General features: G+C 40.5%; 2 protein-coding genes across 2 annotated transcripts; both read left to right on the forward strand.

The window, feature by feature from the left end:
- The first annotated feature begins 389 nt into the window (after nucleotides 1-389).
- On the forward strand, nucleotides 390-14,603 carry hspa9 (heat shock protein 9). The gene is made up of 17 exons (XM_057328771.1): nucleotides 390-637; nucleotides 1,462-1,520; nucleotides 1,604-1,691; nucleotides 4,689-4,870; nucleotides 5,230-5,354; nucleotides 5,445-5,518; nucleotides 8,782-8,888; nucleotides 9,328-9,490; nucleotides 9,865-9,957; nucleotides 11,349-11,558; nucleotides 11,638-11,865; nucleotides 12,135-12,239; nucleotides 12,374-12,491; nucleotides 12,824-12,918; nucleotides 13,025-13,117; nucleotides 13,203-13,343; nucleotides 13,451-14,603. The coding sequence occupies exons 1-17, from the start codon at nucleotides 554-556 to the stop codon at nucleotides 13,526-13,528; spliced, it is 2,043 nt and encodes a 680-aa protein (XP_057184754.1). The 5' UTR covers nucleotides 390-553; the 3' UTR covers nucleotides 13,529-14,603.
- Nucleotides 14,604-15,651: 1,048 nt separating this feature from the next.
- On the forward strand, nucleotides 15,652-19,649 carry rhogd (ras homolog gene family, member Gd). The gene is made up of 2 exons (XM_057328786.1): nucleotides 15,652-15,712; nucleotides 16,925-19,649. Exon 2 carries the CDS (start codon nucleotides 16,950-16,952, stop codon nucleotides 17,523-17,525), a length of 576 nt encoding a protein of 191 aa, XP_057184769.1. The 5' UTR covers nucleotides 15,652-15,712; nucleotides 16,925-16,949; the 3' UTR covers nucleotides 17,526-19,649.
- Nucleotides 19,650-20,973: the final 1,324 nt, after the last annotated feature.

Below are 20,973 nucleotides of genomic sequence, written 5' to 3' on the forward strand. Positions count from 1 at the left end.
GATGAACTGTTATTTATTTCAAACTATTTAGGTGATTATTACTTTCTTTCGAACTAACAATATAGAGAACAAGCATAGGAGGAAGAACGCGCTTGAGTTTGCAGGACAGCCATGACGGAGCAGCGTGTATGATGTAATAACTACGCAACGTTTTGCTATGACCTTCACGAGTGCAGTCTTTGACATCCAAGCACATGCCTCATGCATGCGCGTGTATTTTTTCACAGCCGTATTTAAAATATTGCGTAAGCTTTAAATCCATATACGTTCGCGTAAACACTGCGCACAGCCCATATTAAACGATTAAATCCAGCACCAATATGATTGTTTTTGAAGTTACAATTATGCTCAGGCGCTCTTCGGCCGCCTGCGGGGTCCGTCCGATGGCCATGTGGTGTTGGATAATTCGAGAAGAGTGTTAGTAAGACACCAGGCGTTACAGGCACTCCGAGGCCTCCGGATACCGCACAGCAGATCTGTTATCAGACATTAAACTGATTTATAAACATCTGTCACGATAAGTTTATTGAGGTTGAATTGAAATTCACGCAATATGTTGTCAGCAGCGAGAACAGCAGTGAGACATGCGTCGTGTTCTCAGAAGAGCTCCAGCAGCGTGTCTCATATTATAAAGAAGGTGAGTGTTACTGTACTGCTGCATACGAGACCTTTAAATCTGCTTGATCTTTTCATCCAGTGTCAGCATGCGTGTTGTTTTATAACTCCCGTGATGTGATGTAAAGTTTAGATGTTACGGTGTATCGTTACGTTACCTGTCATTGCACTAGGTTTGGTAATAAGATCGGACGGGCATGTGTGACGTTTGACTGGAGCGTTTTATGATGAATTGATAGATATGGAGGAATGCACGTCACATGTTTTAAGAGTAGTCGGAAGATAAACTGATTAAACTGAAAATCTGTCCTTTACACTTCGACGGGGCTCAGGTGGAAACCCGCTTGGTTTTTAGGAAAGCGTTGTGAGCATAAAATCGTTTAAAGACGTTGGTGATTTTCGTCTTGAGGTTCAAGCTGTTTTTATGATTTGCCCATAGCTGTGGAGGTCATTCATTGGTAGGTCTGTGAATTCAAACACGGTGGGATTGTATGACCTTGATGGAGTGTCCCTGAAACATCTCCTTCCCCTGTATCCTAGGATGAGATGTATCTTCATCTGTGTCTTTTGCTAATAAGTTATTACAACATGCAGCACACAGTGTATTTCAGTGTCCCTGTAATAGAAAGTCGGTGTAGTGCACGTGATTCCCCTTTAGTTCATTGTGAGGTTACCACATGGTCAGACCGGCTTTGTCTTGACCAGTTTCTCATCAGGCTCTATCTGTCTGTTGCTTTATTGCTGCAAGTTCTTTTGAATGTTAACGTTTATATTACACAGTAATAATAACACAAGTGTTCTCTGTAAATACTCATAAATACTGATAACTGTTCTCTTTATTTCTAGGCCTGTTGGAATGGATTGACTCAACAGACTCTGCAGACTTCAGCCAGGCGTCATTATGCGTGAGTCGCGTTCTACAGCATTGTTAAAAATGTGATTTGTGTTTATAAGATTTTTTACGTGACGTTGTCTAACGTGCTTTCAGTTCGGAGGCGATCAAAGGAGCTGTCATTGGTATTGACCTGGGGACCACAAACTCATGTGTGGCTGTCATGGAGGGCAAACAAGCAAAGGTGAGCTGAGAGTAATGTCCGTCTGCTGGTTAAAGATCAGGGCTTGGGCTGTCATGATTGTAAAGTTAAGATGATCATTAGTGGTCATTGAAATAATTGTGATTATGGTGATTGATTGCCTGTTTTAGGGCTTCGACAATCATGTCATTCCTTTTTCGTGCCATTCATTTCATTGGTTATGTCATTTAATCCTTCGTAAATGACCACCTGCAGTAGAAGATTGATGCTCGTGTAATCTTGATGGAGAACTGTCATTTGAAGGTAACAGTAAGGTTTCCTGCTTGGCAGAACTATTGTAATGCCCATCAAGAGGATACTGAACTGTCCCGTAGCTTCCTATATAAGCGTTAACCATGCAGCCGGTCATTAGAAAGTGTCTCAGGCCGTTTAGATTTGGATAAAAGAGGGCACATGAATAAGAAATGACTCGCACAGATAGATTATAATAAACACTGCAATGGACAAGCGTGTGCACAAGCGGAGTGACGAACTTCCGGTGTTGTCAGAAGTCGGGATGTCAGTTTCTGGTTTAATATTTAAAACGACTTAACATACTTAAACAACGACTGGGGAAAGCCACATTACGCTCAAATTTGACTGGTAATAAACTCTAGCTGTTGTCAAAAGAACGAGCCGTTATTCCACTGATTAGATGAGTCCCGTTACGCGTTTTCTTCTCCATAGAAGTCCATTATAAGGACTTTTATGAAATCATGCTGACGTTTGATATCGGTGATAAAAAAATTATAATATGGTTTTCCCCCGTCGTTGTTCAGGTACGTAATCCATGAGCTATTCCTTATAATGGACTCATGTGAGAGAAAATGCTTAACGTGAGATTATTCACTTTATCCGTGGAATAAGACCTTGTTTTTTGACAGAAGCTAGTGTTTTTTACAAGTACATTTTTTTGACAGAAATGTGTTTTCCCTAGTCGTTGTTTAGTATGTTAAGGAGTTAAAAACTGAATCAAACTGGAAACTCGTAGCCGGACCTCTGACAACATCGGAAGTTCGTCACTACGCTTATGCACAGAGTCCATATTCCACAAAAAATAAGAATTTTGCATACTATGACAGTACGTACTGATTTAAATAAATGATCTACCTATCGACCCATAAAACAGTACGTTCTATGCGTATATGTGGGGGTAGTATGAACAGATCTCGGACGTACGGCATCCGCCATGTTTTATTGTCATGTGACCCGTTTGCTCTTTGACCTATGATGCATTAACCCCAACCTGTACCTAGGTGTTGGTAACAAACATCATTTTTCACGAGAAATTAATTCATCTGTACTTGCATAAAAAAAACGGACACCCGCTTTGCAGTTTTCTGCTATTTTTATTTGATTTACATTTTGAAATTTGACCGTTCCTCAGCTCCCGTTGCATCATGGGATAGAGAAGTGTCCATCCAATGCACACTCACAAATCTCGGCGGAAGCAGTAGACCATCTGGGTATTTCTCGCCTACTGTTTTGTGCATACTGAGGTTTCGGATATACTACTCATTTTCACCTACTGTATAGAATGGAAGTAGGCGATTTTGGACACACGGTGTGACTTTAACTATATAACTCTACCATGCTGTCTGTCTACTCTACACATGTGTATTGTGAAAGTAACTCTTACCATGAAACAGATTTCTGTTCTTACTGCCCACCCTTACACCGTGTCTACACCGGCGCGACATGACAACGGCTTGTTCTTAAAGGGATAGTTCATCCAAAAATCAACTTTGTGTGATTTTTTTTTAACTTTTACTCACCCACATGACGTTAAACATGTTTAGAGAACTTCCGGTGTCTTCGGAGCACAAATAAAGATATTTAGGAGACATCCGAGAGATTTCCAGGCCTCCTCACAGACATCATGGTGTCAGTTTTTGCCAAGGTCCAGAAAAGTACTAAAGACATGGTTAAATTGGTCCATCCGCGCACAGTGGCTCAGTTGGATTTTTTTGAAGCGATGAGAATGCTTTATGTGCGAAAAACAATCCAAAATACCGACTTAATCGATATATTCTACGTTGTCTTGTCAGTGTATGGGGCACGTTCACGAGAGCACTTTTTCTTCGTAACCATGTCTTTAGTACTTTTCTGGACCTTGGCAAAAACTGACTCCATCATGTCTGTGAGGAGGCCTGGAAATCTCTCGTTTAACATCAGTGAGTAAAAAAATCACACAAAGTTGATTTTTGGGTGAACTTCCACTTTAATGGCATTGTCGCGTCGCGCTGCATGCAGGTGCAGTGTGAACAAAATTTGAAAGGATACTAAAAACATTTGAGTCATCATTTACTCACCCTCATGCAATTTCACACCTGTATAAATGACTTTTTTTCTGATGAACACAGAGATTGACTACCATAGTAGGAAAAATTCAATGGGAGTCAAAGGTGCCCCAGAACTGTTTGATTTACTAAATTCTTCAAAATATCGCATCTTGTGTTCAACCGAACAAAAAAAGACAATATTTTTTTACTATGGTATAGTGGATGATGTCCCAGAACTAAAAATAGCTAACATTCTTACAAATATCTTTCTTTTTGTTCAACAGAACAAATAAATTTACACAGAGGGTGAGTAAATGATGACAGAATTTTCATTTTTGGGTGACTATCCCTTTAAAATAACAATGGGCTGTAATGCGTTCTATTGTTTTTTTTTGTTGTTGCGTCACGGTTAATGTCCCAGAAATAAAAATGTAAACTCATGCTAGAAGGAAATATTAGAGTACTATTTTACTAGATATTAGAGATCAAGAATAACTCGAAGCCTAAACATGCTTGATTCACTGTTTTCATCGCTGTGAATGCTCACATCCAGACTGACTTGTGTTCTGTTATGAAAAGCAGTCAATGTTCCACCTAATGCTCTTTAAAGAGGGTTTTGTATCTTTTTTCTGCCATAATCTTAAAGGATCTTTTTTCAGTATATCGGTGTTGATAATAAAAGTAATAAGTGGCTTTGTGTGATGTGATTGTGTAACAGGTCCTGGAAAATGCTGAGGGTGCGAGGACGACCCCTTCAGTGGTGGCTTTCTCATCTGATGGCGAGAGGCTTGTGGGAATGCCCGCCAAACGTCAAGCTGTCACCAACCCGAACAACACCCTCTACGCTACCAAACGTCTGATTGGACGACGCTACGATGATACCGAAGTTCAGAAAGATTTGTAAGAGAATTTATTTTCAATAAGTTTCCGTTATTAAATAAGTCTTAATATCAGCCAGTTTTAGATGGTTGTTATTTGGGAAAAACTGATGTTGGAATGTTGCGACTGGCCAATCAAAATCACGTATTCCAGAGCGCTTTGTAAAGACTCTTTGGATAATGAAATCAATTGTTACTCTGCTTTGGATCTGGCACCTTGTTGGGTGGAAATGTACAATGGCTTTGCAATTATTCATGAAAGACATTTAAGTGTGTCCAAGATGCCCAAAAATGCTGTCTAGAAGTCCAATATGTGTGAACGTCATTTTACATTTACATTTGTAATTCAAGCAGGTAAATAAGCTGTAATGTAATTGACAGGAAAAATGTGCCGTATAAGATCGTCCGTGCCTCTAATGGAGATGCGTGGCTCGAAGCCCACAGCAAACTGTACTCGCCCAGTCAGGCCGGAGCTTTTATTCTCATGAAAATGAAGGAGACAGCAGGTGAGTCTGTGTTCACGTCAGTGTGAAAACCAAAACGTTTGAAGATAAAAATAGAAGAACTCCATCAAACCACCGTTGTTTCTTTTGCAGAGAGTTATTTAGGCCATACGGTGAAGAATGCTGTCGTCACCGTACCAGCGTACTTCAATGACTCTCAGAGACAGGTAAACACTTCCTCTCTTCTTTACCTGTTTTTAGAAACGTGAGGATTTCGGCTTTGATTCTGTATCGCTTGATTCACTTGTGCTTGTGTATATTGATTTATTTGAATCTTTTGTCCCACATAAAATACTGTAGTACAGTTGTTTATTTACTTTAGTAAAGTTCCTTGATGAAATTCCTTGTAGTGTTTTTGATTCACTGTTTGATTGTAGTGTACATTAACAAAGTTTGTTAAATACTATTCCTGTAGTATACTCAACTCGACTTTATTTATATAGCGCTTTATACAATTTTCATTGTTATAAAGCAGCTGTACATGATACATATTGACTATAAGCAAAACAATTAAAGTTATACCTGTAAAAACAAGAAAAAGGTGAAAACACAGAAGACAGACATACCCACTTACAAAACACTCCACACACACAATATGCACACGTACTAACACACATAGACATAGACGCATGCACGCACAGTGAGAGCACACATTTAAGATAAAGGAGAGAGAAGCACAGGTAAATGTATAAATTCATTATAAATAATGTATAAATTCCTATATGCAATATTAAGTAAAACTTTAAAATTCTGAAGCAGCCCCCCCGGCCAGGCAAATAGTGCAAAGCAGTATGCAAACGGTGGCGAGGAACCCAAAACTCTAATCGAGAAAAAAACCCTCAGGAGAACCCAGGCCCAACCAGGGGATTCCAGTTCCCCTCTGGCAAAAGTTGCTGCCTCTGCACAAGCACCACAGTGCTTGCACAACAAGGCTAAATAAAAATAAATAAACTTACTAATAAGGTAAATTATAGATTTAAGATTATCATTAATAATCTAATAGCATTTGAAATTTTGTAGTGAAGACATGTCAAGTAACCGAGTCCTTCTTTATCCAGATCTATCATCTCAGCTCTTGTCAGGTCGCCGCTTCCCATTTTCCGCTCTACCATCAGGTCAGGCCATGAACTGCATCCTGCTCGCTGTGGTAACCTTGGAACAATGAGACAAGACTGGCTGAGAGTAGAGTACTGTTCTGTACTCTTTGATGCAACAAGTACATCAGTTGTGTTTTTGGTTCCGGTTGATCTAACTAATGCAGCCTAAACCCTCTGAAGATTTATATTATGGAAGAGTAGTGTATGCAAGATTAAAAAGATGCGTCTTTAGTCTAGATTTAAACTGACAGAGTGTGTCTGCCTCCCGGACAGTGCAGGGAAGACTATTCCAAAGTTTAGGCGCTAGATAGGAAAAGGATCTACCACCTGCACTTGATTTTGAAATTCTAGGTATTACCAACTGACAGGACGCCTGAGAGCGTAATGCACGTGAAGGACTGTAATACAAAAGGAGTTCATTCAAGTACTGAGGAGCTAAACCATGTAAGGCTTTATAGGTAATAAGCAAGATTTTAAAGTTAACGCGATGCTTTATAGGTAACCAGTGCAAGGTTGACAGAACCGGGCTAATATGTTCATACTTTTTTGTACGTGTAAGAACTCGAGCTGCCGCGTTTTGGACCAATTGGAGTTTTTGTAATAAGCCTGCAGGGCAACCACCTAACAGTGCATTACAGTAATCTAGTCTTGATGTCATGAATGCATGAATTAACTTCTCTGCATCTGAGATTGACAGCATATGACGTAGTTTAGATATATTCTTAAAATGGAAAAACGCAATTTTACAGGTGTTGGCGACGTGGCTCTCAAATGACAGATTACTATCGAATAGAACGCCAAGATTCTTTGCTGACGACGAGGGTTTTATGGAACATCCGTCAATAGTTAAACAGTATTCTTGGTTGTTACTTATAGCAGTTTTCGGTCCAATAAGTAACACTTCCGTTTTGTCCGAGTTCAGTAATAAAAAGTTGTTACTCATCCAGTTTTTTATATCGACTATGCATTCCATTATTCGATGGAACTGCTGTGTTTCATGAGGCTTCGAGGAAATATAAAGTTGAGTATCATCAGCATAACAGTGAAAGCTAACTCCGTGTCGCTTTATTATATCTCCTAGAGGTAGCATGTATAATGCGAAGAGCAGAGGCCCTAAGACTGAGCCCTGTGGTACACCGTACTGGACTTGCGATTTGCGTGACACCTCATTGTTTATTGCTACAAATTGAAAACGGTCGGATAAATAAGATTTAAACCATTTCAAAGCTATTCCCTTAATGCCGACATAATTTTCGAGTCTATGTAGGAGTGTGCTGTGGTCAATGGTATCGAATGCAGCACTAAGGTCTAGCAGCACCAATAACGAGATACAACCTCGGTCAGACGCCAATAGCAGATCATTTGTAACTCTGATCAAAGCAGTCTCTGTACTGTGACATGCTCTAAATCCAGACTGGAATTCTTCATTGATGTCATTCCTTTGGAGGAAGGAGCATAATTGAGTTGAAACTACTTTTTCCAGAACTTTAGATATGAAAGGTAGATTCGATATAGGCCTGTAGTTCCTTAGTTCTCTAGGGTCGAGTTGGGGTTTTTTGACAAGGGGCCTTATAACAGCCACCTTATATGCTTTAGGCACATGTCCTAATGTCAGAGATGAGTTAATAATACTAAGAAGAGGATCTATATGTGATGAGGGAGGCGTGACGAGAGCCGTGGGAGGAGCAAGCGAGGCGGGAACTGGCGAACATTCAAACATTTTAATCAAAAATAAATAAACAATAAACAGCAGCAAAACAGGCTGGCAGCCCCTCACGAACAACTGCCGGCCACACGAACATAAACAAAACTTAACTATGTCCGGGCCCGGTCCTCTCTCGCCGTATGCACCTGCTGCTCTGCCTTTTATGCTTCCGATCTCCTCCGTGGGAGATACGAGGCCGGTGGCGCCCAGCTGACGCTCATTATCAATCGCATCATAGGCCTCGCTTGCTCCACCACGGCTCTTGTCATGCCTCCCTCGTCACACTATAATTTCTGGGAGCATCTCTTTGAGTAGATTTGTAGGTATAGGGTCTAGCATGCATGTTGTTGATTTAGATGATCTAATGATTTTAGACAGTTCATCGTGATCTACGGTAGAAAAAAATTGCAATTTCTCCTTAAGGGCGCTGTAGTTAGTTTGTTCAGCGGGTTTCACGTCTGGTTGCATTGTTATAATTTTTTCTCTAATATCTTGGATTTTATTTGTGAAGTAGTTCATAAATTCATCACTGTAATGCTGATATACAGGATCTGAAGCAACCCCTGCAGTATTTATGTGTGTAACACTGGTGATATGAGTGATTTGTAACGTGTTGTCTTTTCTCCAGGCGACGAAAGATGCAGGACAGATCGCAGGTCTGAATGTGCTGCGAGTCATCAATGAGCCCACTGCCGCTGCTTTAGCCTATGGACTGGATAAGACTCAGGACAAAATGTAAACATTACATACTCGTAAATACTTACCTTCTGTCAGTCAAAGTCTTTTTGCAAATTTTACACATACATTTTTAAAGGGATAGTTCACCTAAAAATGAAAATTCTGTCATCATTTACTCGCCCTCCGGTTGTTCCAAACCTGTATAAGTTTCTTTGTTCTGCTAAACACAGAGGAAGATATTTGTAAGTATGTCAGTAAGCAAACAGATCTCACCACCCATTTACTGCCATAGTAGGGAAAATAGATACTATGGGAGTCAAAGGGGGATGAGATCTGTTCATTCTTCCAAATATCTTCATGTGTGGGAACAACCTGAGTGTGAGCAAATGATGATAGAAATTTCATGTCTGGGTTTGAACTAACCCTTTAAATATTAGTTTTTTTTATTTTGATTTAATTAAGAAGAAACAACATTGCTGCTTTCATTCTTCGACAGAATTGCAGTCTATGATCTTGGCGGCGGGACGTTTGACATCTCTGTTCTGGAGATTCAGAAGGGCGTGTTTGAGGTGAAGTCCACCAATGGAGACACGTTCCTGGGTGGAGAAGATTTTGATCAGCATCTGCTCAGACATATAGTGAAGGAGTTTAAAAGAGAGGTTTGTCTCTTTCACCTGGCATGTAAACAGTGTGCCGTGCAAGAAAACTATTGATCATCCGCCTGTGATCGTTTCGTATCGGCCTTTCATATTTGTAGGCTTTTATAAAGTTCCGTTTTTGGCAGCAAGGTCTGTTCTTCATTAATGATTTGTGAGTTGTTTTGTTTTGTTCTGGGTTTTTCTTTAAAGTCTCTTTGTTTGTGAACATCAATATCAGAATTGTTTACTTCAGTAAAATGGAGTTGAGGTGTTGAAGCTGCTGTCAAGCTCAACAGTTTCATTGGTTGTGTAAGAGTTGCTGTTCTGCTGTTCTGAATAAGGCGGTCTGATCTGGTCTCATGTGGTCATAATGGATATGTCTGATGTCATTGCAGTCTGGAGTGGATTTGACCAAAGATAACATGGCACTACAGCGGGTGAGAGAGGCTGCAGAGAAAGCCAAATGTGAGCTGTCCTCATCTCTGCAGGTGAGTCTTAATCCATCCTCCAAATATCACCAAAACAGCATGAATACATTTTTTAAAGAAATACTTCACTCACAAATGAAAACTGGTGGAGCCGTGTGGTGGTGGAAGTTCAAGTCCTTTCAAATCCTGTTGTGGTTGTGTCACGTCAGTTTGAAAGTCATATTGAATTTCGTTGGTTTTATAGTTCACTAGTGATGAAACTTGTATTTGAATTAAGAGCTTCGGCAGAAAACAGTAGCTAGGTTTCCATCCGAAGCTGTGAAAGTTGCAATATCGCATAAAACAAATTATTTGCGAATAAGCATCCAACTAGTCAACCGTCACTTCCTAATAAACTGCCACTAAATATCAGTAAGAGAGTAAAGTAAGAAAAGTCACTTGATATAATAACCACCTCAAGTGAGCATACAACCGTTTTTATTTCGAACTTGGGCTTTTCCATCACTCGTTTCTGATGCGAAACTTCAAAATGCACATAAAACCAGGGTGATGGAAACCCGGCTAATGACCAAATATCAGATTATTCTTGGACATAGACATGTAAACTCATTACAAAGGCAGCACAAATGTTTTTAAATGCTAATGTTCAATGTTCCCGCTAATGTGAGCTGCTGCATAACATGATATGCAACATTAAGCCAAAAGAAAGCAGCGCTGTTCTGATCAGAGAAGCGATGAAGTGAGTCGTACTGTAGATTAAAAGATCCAATGACATGATAAAAAACAAGTATGTGATCTGCATGATTGAAGAAATGTAATACAGTTTATGTGATATGTCTTTTTGAAAGATTTTTCTCATTCATTACTGTCTCAAGCAAAGACAGCGCAGAGAGACACGAGCCAATAGCGCTTGAGCATGAGCTCTTGAATGTATTGAATGAACACGCCCTTCACTGAACGAACGAGTCAATTGAGTCAAAATGAGACTGAATGAACTGGTACATGTTGTTCATGGTCTAATATTCTCTGTGTTACAACAATGCATATCCAGTAGTTACTGAACTTTTCTGAAAAATAAAGGTAATGACCTGGTTTAATTTAATTCCAAGGTAAAGTAAATTAAGTCAAAACAGTTAAATCTTTGTATGGAACATTTAATTTACACCATTTCAATTCGTTAAACCAGATACATTTTAGTAGACTAAATATAATGTAGATTTTGTTGACTAAAACTAAAATGATGGGGATGACTAAAATATGACTAAAACTTAATTGCATTTTAGGCAAAATAATAATAAATGTTATTTGAATTTCAGTTTCATTTTTAATTTTGTTCAAAATATCGAGATGTGTGTCGTATCGTGAACCCAGCTTCGAGATATGTACCGAATCGTGAGCGGAGTGTATCGTTACACCCCTAGAAGTAACCGTCTGTTTTATTTTGCCCACAGACGGACATCAATCTGCCCTATCTGACGATGGACGCCTCTGGTCCTAAACACTTGAACATGAAGCTGACCCGCGCTCAGTGCGAGGGGATCGTGGCCGATCTCATCCGCAGGACTGTGGCTCCCTGTCAGAAGGCCATGCAAGACGCCGAAGTCTCCAAGAGCGACATCGGCGAAGTGCTGCTGGTTGGCGGAATGACCCGGATGCCTAAGGTACGTCACGGACACCCAGAACTGACATACCCTGTCCGAGGAAAACGACTTCATATTTATTCTCACACTCCATTTGCAGGTGCAGCAAACGGTGCAGGATCTGTTCGGCCGTGCCCCCAGTAAGTCTGTAAACCCAGATGAGGCGGTGGCGATCGGAGCGGCTATCCAGGGTGGAGTTCTCGCCGGGGACGTGACAGACGTGCTCCTGCTGGATGTGACTCCTCTCTCTCTGGGCATTGAGACTCTGGGAGGAGTCTTCACTAAACTCATCAACAGAAACACAACCATTCCTACCAAGAAAGGCCAGGTGTGTTTATAAGACAGCATGGAAAAAACAAGTGTGTCTTAATTGTTTGTTTTTAACAGTTGGGAATTAGCAGCAGCAATTTTATGCGTCATTTGACATGCATCACTCGGTCTCTGCAACGGCAGTTCATTTTGTAAATGTATTTGTAAGTGTGCACGTGGTGCTTTATCTTCACTCGGTTTCTCGTTTCTTTTTTCGCTTTCTTGTGTTTATTTGAAGCGGACAAATGTGTGCACGGAATGGATTAGTGTTTGTCTTGTGCGCCTCAGGTCTTCTCCACCGCTGCTGATGGACAAACTCAAGTAGAGATCAAGGTTTGTCAGGGCGAGAGAGAGATGGCTGCTGACAACAAGGTTCTCGGACAGTTCACCTTGGTATGTCTTCATGTTTTACATGAACATTTACAGCTTTTTCTTTCTTTTCAATAATGTATAATTAATCGAGTTTCTGTGCAGTAACGTGATGTGATGTGATGTGATGTGATGTGATGTGCTGTGTGTAATATCAGGTGGGGCTTCCTCCGGCTCCTCGAGGAGTTCCTCAGATCGAAGTCACCTTTGACATTGATGCTAATGGAATCGTGCACGTCTCGGCTAAAGACAAGGGCACCGGCCGTGAACAGCAGAGTGAGTCCATGTGTCTGCCTGAAGTGATGTCGAGATATGAGACATTAGAAATACTGAGTTCACAATATGATAGTATCACTTATGAAAAAACTAAAATTCATATAATTATTTCCAAAACCTTGATTGTAAATTAGTGCAATTTATTAAACACAATATCGTATCTGACCGTGTCCTAACCAGATGTGAATTTTGATCACCTGATGGGTTAATACTTGGTTATAACTTATTAACTAACAAGCTTTACACGTGAGCTAGTGCAACTGGTCATAATAACCCGCTGGACCGTTGGATGGATGTGTGATGCTGTCCCCAAACATCACTTTCTTGTCCAGTTGTCATCCAGTCATCTGGCGGCCTTAGCAAGGACGACATTGAGAACATGATCAAGAATGCTGAGAAGTACGCAGAGGAGGACAGGAGGCGGAAGGTTGCGTATCATCATTTGACATATTATTACAAATTGCTGATTCATTTTTTCCTAAAGATGTGACACTGAAACTAAGCCCCAGCTGAACCTTTATTTTATTTTGTAGGACCGTGTGGAAGCCGTCAACATGGCGGAAGGTATTGTGCACGACACCGAGTCTAAGATGGAGGAGTTTAAAGACCAGGTGCCAGCCGATGAGGTGAGATGCTTTCTGTGACATCTACATGATAAAATGCCCATTCGCTGCTGTGTGTTGGGTCACGGTTTGTGTTGGATTCCTGTAGTGTAACAAGCTGAAGGAGGAGATCGCTAAAGTACGAGACCTGCTCTCGCGAAAAGACACAGAAACTGGAGAGAACATCAAACAAGCAGCGACAAACCTGCAGCAGGCATCGCTCAAACTCTTTGAGATGGCATATAAGAAGGTATATTCTTGTATATGATATATATACACATTATAATGTCTTCACTGATGAAGAACTGCTGAAGTGGCGGCTCACCGGCGTCATGTCGTGGTGTTTGTGTTGGACAGATGGCATCAGAGAGAGATGGCAGCGGTGGCTCGAGCTCAGGAGGAGAAACGGGAGAGAAGAAGGAGGGACAGCAGTAAACGTTTTCATCACCTGGAGTTTGGTGTGGGACTGAATGGCTTGAGAGCAGAAACATGTTCCTCTGAGCAGCGTATACGTCATTCGCACGTGTACTATCTGTACATCAAGTCTCTTCCACCTCACATGTCGAGAAATTCATTTACTGTCTGATAGAAATTTTCAGTCCTGAAGAAACAAAATGTGCAATGAAGTGTTAGATTTTCCTGTTCTGGGTTTAAAGGTCGGCGTTTGTGCGATTTATCGTTGACAAAATGAGCCTTTAGCCATTTAGACGTGCATTCCAAACTTTTGTTCAGTGTTTTGCTGACGGTAGGGTACTACTTGAAATTGTTTTATTTGAAAGCATCAAGATGTTGATGTTCGGTGTGAATAGGGCTGGATGTATGGCTAAATGGCTTTAGGGCGTCTACAATGAGCGTCACATCAGGGCTCAAACAGAAAATGAGCTCAATTCACCATTGTTTGATTTTTAAACGAAACTATATCTGTTCTGCCTTCATGCTTGGAAAACTTTTCATCTGTTGTACATATTAGTATGTGTACATGTCTGAGCCGATTCCCTTTTGAGTTAAGAGTATAAAACTATTTATGATAAAAAGAAAGATTTCCTAGTTTTACATTTGGCACTTGTTACTCATAACCATCGTTGTACAACAGGAATGTTTATTGATCTTGGAGCCATTGACTTCTTTGCAAAATGCTGATATGGCTTATGTTTCCATCTGTGTTGAGGCCTGAAGTTTTTGGTGTAATTATGGAAAAGATGCTCTACAAACATACGGGAGGGGGAATAGACATCTTTGTGTGCATTTTGACAGGTACACGCTTCAAGCTGGGCTTCTTTTGGTTAGGTGTTGCTGTTATATTAAAGATGATTGACTATGGGGCACAACAGCAGAAATGTACCACCCCACCTTATCTGCACATGACTGTACATGGAGAAAAATTAACCTACAGTAGCTCTGTACAAAAGCTGACGTCTGTTGAAAATGTTAAATGTCGAGTATGGATTTCAATGACTACTTGTTAGAAGTAATATGCAGTCTTTTATAATAAAAACTTTAAGTCAACACACACTGGTGTATTGTGTATTACTGACGTATGTGAATATGGACTTTTGGTGTCCCGTGGCTTCGACGTCCCATATGGTTTATTGTGAGACCTGTGATGTGTATATTTGATGAGCTATTGTTCAACAGAACTGTATCATGCGTCATTATCTCTCTTGAAGAGACTTGCTTATTCAGCCCTGTGAATATCCCTATTTTAGAGAACAAGAGAATAACTATCCTGTACTGAGATACTGTACATTAGATTCAATGTGCAGCCCTTTTACTGGTTCTAGCACTTATTTCTCTTGCCTTATGAAAGCAGGTTCTTTAACCATAGAACTCCGCAATACCTTTTTCTGTTTAATAAAAATTACATGAAGTTAATGAAATTGGGGCTATCAGTAATTTACAAGCTGTGCTGATTGATGAACAAAACTGTAGTTTGAAGTCATTATCATTTTAGATGGCAAAGGCATTGAATAGACATTAGGAAAAAGTTACTTTACAAAACATATATTTTACTTGAGTCAACATAAACTTTAGGTTACATTGTGGCCATAACATTTTGATTAATATTTGAACATAAGCCTATATCACGTACGGCTTTTAGGGGCTGCATCTGAAGTGGCATTATTTAGGTGTAATACACAGAGTGTTCAATGCAGTAAGTTACAGAAGTCTTAAGCATGTATTTACCCTGCTATTACAATGCTTTATGAACTTCATAATGGAACAAAATTCGTAAAAAGAATTAAGCGTTTTTTTCCTCTTAAATGCAAATACCTTTGAAAATATTTGTGTTAATTAGTAAACATTTACCCCGCCCAACATCACGATTATAACAGATAAAGCGGGGAAACTATTTAATATTATTTCAAGTTAAAGCTTATAAAACTCCGTAGACATCATAAATTACCAAACAACTCTTGTAAATATATTCCTAAATAATGATAAACACATATCAATCAAAGTAACTTATTGCCTAAATAAAATCCACGTAATAGTAGTTTAAATTCAAGTAAATATGTCGCTGTGTTTTGAGCTCTTATTTTGAAATGGCATTGCTGCGTTATCACAGGGTCTGTTTTCACACGAGCGCTGGTCGGAGAGGCTCGCGAGGATTCAGAGGCGGTGAGAGTTTTTTTTAAAAACTGTTTTTAAACACGTTATTGTCATTAATGGGCTCAGACAGAGAACTGTGTTTGTCATGCTATGTAGTTCCTGTGTAAAACGCTTGATGTATTGGTCAAACTTAATAGGAACTACTCGTTGTTGTCATTGGGCGCGCGCAGGAACTTCTTGTCAAATCTGATCGCACCATACATGCGTTTACATTGAACGCGACGCGTCCAAACCCTCCCTTCCCGATACCCTCGTTTCTTAAGTTGTGTGATAAAAATAAAAACAATTAGTTACTAGAATAAATAGAAAAAAATATATAAATAAGATATTAACATAAACAATTATTTGTTGTATAGTCATAGCCCCGCGCCTTCTACTGTCTGGCAAAGCGTCCTGTTGACGCCCGACTGAGTCACTTAACGTTACTGCTTACAGGAGCAAATCAATGTCACCGGCTGTATTAAGCTGTTTTCAGATGTGATAACCAGAATATTAAGGCATTAAAGTCTGTAACAGATCCACGACAATATGCCGATGTGTCAATTTATTATTTCAACTGAAGTCAGTAAAGCTCGAATAACTGTTATATGTTTAAGAACCTTGTGAAGTTTGTTAGCTTTACCTGGCGGCTAACATTAGCAGCTTCCGCAATAACAGTGTCTCTGTCAAGTGAAGTTTAGTTAACGTTACCGTTTTAAAAGAGTCGATCGGTTCCGATTAATACATTCACTTCCAATCCTGTCATTCACAAGCCTTTTTGTTGTCCAAAAGCCCCTGCTAAACTGTGACAGCCGAATTATGGACTTTTCATGTAACTTTTTCTTTACTTTATCAAAGCAGTATTTTAAAGACTTTTATTATTAGGATTCTTTAGCGTTGGTTTCCAGTTATGATGGACGGAGTTGAACTCCTCTAGGCATGACAATCGTTTTTTTCATGTCATTTTGCATTTCTTAATGTGTTATCTTTTAATACTTAAGATACTTTTAATAAAAGTGCAGAAAGTTAGAAATCATGTTTTTTTTGTATTGATTACCATTTTTATAACAGGGTTACTGTAGTTAAACCATGGTAACCACAAACCAACCATTGTAAACAGTAACCATAGTTTAACCGTGTTTTTTTAACCACATAAATGGTTATTGTTTCCGACACGTTTTCTTTTTACTTACGAGCAACAAGTTTATCTGTCTTAAATCGGCGTGCTTGACTCGATTGCAGGTGCCGCTGGCCGTGTGGACGAAGAATGCAGACGATAAAGTGCGTAGTGGTGGGCGACGGGGCGGTAGGCAAGACATGTCTCCTCATTTCCTACACCACGAATGCCTTTCCCGAGGAGTACATCCCCACCGTGTTCGACAACTATAGCGCTCAGATGAGCGTCGACGGGCGCACAGTCAGCCTCAACCTGTGGGACACGGCGGGGCAAGAGGAGTACGACCGCCTGCGCACGCTCTCCTACCCGCAAACGAACATCTTCATCATTTGCTTCTCCATCGGAAGCCCGTCCTCGTTCGCCAACGTCCGTCACAAGTGGCACCCGGAGGTGTCTCACCACTGCCCCAGCGTGCCCATCCTCCTGGTGGGCACCAAGAGGGATCTACGCTCAGACACGGAAACGGTGAAGAAGCTGAAGGAGCAAGGCCTGGCGCCCACCACTCAGCAGCAGGGCGGCGCGTTGGCCAAGCAGATTGGTGCAGTCAAGTACATGGAGTGCTCTGCGCTCCTCCAAGAGGGCGTTCGGGAGGTGTTCGTAGAGGCTGTGCGTGCGGTTCTCTACCCCGCCACCAAAAAGAATGCCAAGAAGTGTGTGCTCCTCTAGTCGCCTGTGCATCGGGCATATGGATATGAACTTGACCGCAGTCAAAAACGAGCCGTGCACGTGGTTTCATCATGGTGTTTGTATCCATCTCTTCTCATTGATGCTTTTTTCTTCGCTCCTGCAGAATTCGCTGACTTGACGCGGCCTCGTTTCTTCAAGTTATTTTTAAATCGATCTTCATTTTTGCCACTGTTTTTATGATGATTTATAACAACGTATAACCAGCACCAGTCGACGCGAACGGTTCTTCGTCAGGAGCGGCGTGATGCCTCTGTTGACCTGACGTCCTGTGCATTCCAATTCAGATGTGCAATATAATGAAGACTGGCGTGGCTCACTTATGCAACCTGTTTGTCTTTAGCCCTCGATTAAGGGCCACACGTCAGACTTCAGTTTAAAGTCCCATCGTGGGATATTCCCCAGCCAAAATTTTGACGTGCCTTCGAAATGAATTTTTAAATGTTCACATTGTGTTTTATCTAAATCTATTTAGTTTGTTCCAAAGCAATATTTGGATGGGTCGTGAAATAAGAGACTGTTTGGGTTGCACTGACGTAAGGGTACATATAACATGCAAGGGTTGTTTTTCACTCCAAAATGAAAATATCTGTTTATTTTGCATGGAGAAAATATTTTTTATGGACCAATAAGATGGTTTGCGTTCTCATTTCTGTAATATTGTTACAACAATGATTCCGTCTGGGATCCTGTAAATAGATGTACAAATACCGTGTTTTTTTGACATCGTCATAATGAGAATGAGATTTTGCTGCGTTAAATGTCTTATTGGTCCAGAAATAGTATTCCTCTTGCAAAATATTATTTCTTGTATCACGTCCCTGTAACTTACATTCTGGGACATTCCTGCGTCGTGTGATGTCAGTGCTGGATCCTGAGAAAAGTGCCTTAACAGAGGGATGCCTCCCGATGCCACGCTAAACAAGTATCATATGATGTTCTGTTCTCAAGAGATCAGATTTGGGCAGCAGCACATTTTTCCTTGTCTTTACATGAGTTTGTCAGTCAGGTTACCCAGCATGCCTTTCTGACGTTCACCAGCAGGCCTTGCCTTATCTTCCACTATATACGCTCCATCTACGTCTCATTTCATAGGCCAAGCGGATGCTGCACTCGCACTGCATTGTGTGGTGCAAAACCAGCGCATTGTTTTTTTTTCAAAGACCAAAGGCTGACTCTACGGCATCCATTATATCCTCCCGTCCTTCACAAAGAAGCACTCGAGAGATGGTGATGCTGCAGTCAACATATACATGCAATGCTTAACTCAAAGGTGTTTGTTGGGATTTGAGGCCTTTTATTCTTATGATTGGAAAAGGATTTGTTTTGTGTCTAAAATAGGAGGCCAAATTCTGTCTGTCATTTGTAATATTCTCCAGTGGCATCAAGATGCGAGACGGTTTTCCAGTATTATCGTCACAAGGTTTCGCTCATCTCAACCTGAAATGACAGGCAGTTTGTGAAATGTTTTACTCGTCTGAACAAAGCCCTCGTACGTGCTGATGGGAGATTCACTGTAATCATTTCATGAAGTTGTGGTTAAACATTTTGCTGAACTGACATCGATGCCAAAAGCATTCATGCAGCTGATGTTTTAGTAAAACTGATACAGGCACACTTTTAAAGTGCTTTACCTTTTGACGTTTAAGCTTTTTTTGTTCGTTTTTCTGCCAAATATGGCCTGAAAGTGCCTTCGGATACAAAGATGTATTGTGGGATAACTGGACTTGTGTATGTTAAACTGATACCAAACTGTGTGAAACCAGGAGAGCGTCTCAACTAACCATTCCTTGTTTAGAGTTCAGCAAGCATGAATTCTGTGTTGCTACAAAGAAATTAGTCATGGTAAGGTGTGAATGCACGAGTGATCGTGACTGTTTGCTGGTTGTGAGTTGGTTTCTGTTTCATCCTTGCAATGTAACTTCAGCGTCACGCTGCATACTGTCTGTGTGCCTGTGGTATGTGGTACTACATTTATACACTGGGAACTTGATTTGATCAAAATTGCCTTTTTATAACCAAAAGATATTGTATGAATGAACTAACCGTGGAATTATTTAAAATGATGCTGAATAAATTTTCACATTGACTTTGTTTGTCTTTGTAGTTCTTAGACAAACTTGACTGGCACGAGCTGTGTGTCGAATATTTTCATGTAGTACAAAACCACACACTTTGGACAGGAGACGTCAGAGCGACATGCTGCTGACATGCAACGGTGCTGCACATGTCCTTACTTCACATGGTTTCCGCTGCTGCCGTGCACAAGCCACAACAAAGAGCTGATAGATATCAAGACATGCTGCAAGCAACTCAGAAATGTGCGCTGTATTTCATAAAAACACGACAACTGCACGGCCTTGCAACCTGTGTTCAGGAAGTGCGTGAAGTTTTCTCACACTGTCTGCAGACTGAAGTGTGAAGCTTCAGCGCTGCTCTAGAGTTTTCCCATACATCATCTTTATTCTTCATATTCTGGGGCTTTTAAGTGTAGATATTGGATGACACGTTGGTAAAAAGTAATGCTACTTGAACGGATGGTTGAAATGCTGGGCTTCAGACACAGTCATGAATCAATGTTGTTCACTAGATGGCATTAAAGTCCATCTCTTGCTGCTTCTGATGTTCACGCACACTGCTTATAATACCGTATCCTCCAATTTACAGGCATATCCCACTAATATTAGGAGAACATGTAGATCTGGTATTCTGACATAAAACGAGTCCTTAGAAAAATGCTGGGTTGTTTTTAACCGCTGGTTGACTAATTTATGGACAGTTGTAATCCAACAGTTGGTTGCCATTGCTGGGAGACAACCAAGCAATTTGTGAACACGTCACATGTATGTGCACTGTTCAATTTTTTCTAACGAACTGGGCGCCATGTGCATGCAATGTGACACATTCAAAACCACAAGACAATCTAAATATGTGAAGTCTTTTAACTATGACCACGAGGTGATCATTTGAGGTGATCATTTCAATAAACTGATAGAGAGAAAAACATCTCTAATGATGTCCAACATATTCTTTGGACACATCCACAGCGTGAAAGGAGACACGTGTACATTCTCATTATGATTTCACTGTAGGCCACACAGAGCTGTTTATCTTCGTTCCTCATGTGATGTAGTTGTGTTTCGGCTGACAGCTGGCCTCAAGAAATCTAAAATACGTTTTTAATGCAGGTTCAGGAGGTTTTTCAAAGCGATTATAAGCAGCTGCCAAACTTCATTTCTTTCAGCATCCCCGGTGGGCTTGCTCTGATTTTTTATTTACAGTACATTTAGAAAATGTTGTCATCCCAAGCAACTTCCTTTGCAATCAACACAACATGTTGCCGTTGTAAGTAAATGTGTTCCTATTACTGTATATTCAAAAAAGATAACAACATAGCAGAACAATGTTTTTACAACTTGTAGACTAACTT

This window comes from Triplophysa rosa, unplaced genomic scaffold (genome assembly GCF_024868665.1).
Source record: "Triplophysa rosa unplaced genomic scaffold, Trosa_1v2 scaffold7_ERROPOS2016172, whole genome shotgun sequence".
Lineage (NCBI taxonomy): Eukaryota > Metazoa > Chordata > Actinopteri > Cypriniformes > Nemacheilidae > Triplophysa > Triplophysa rosa.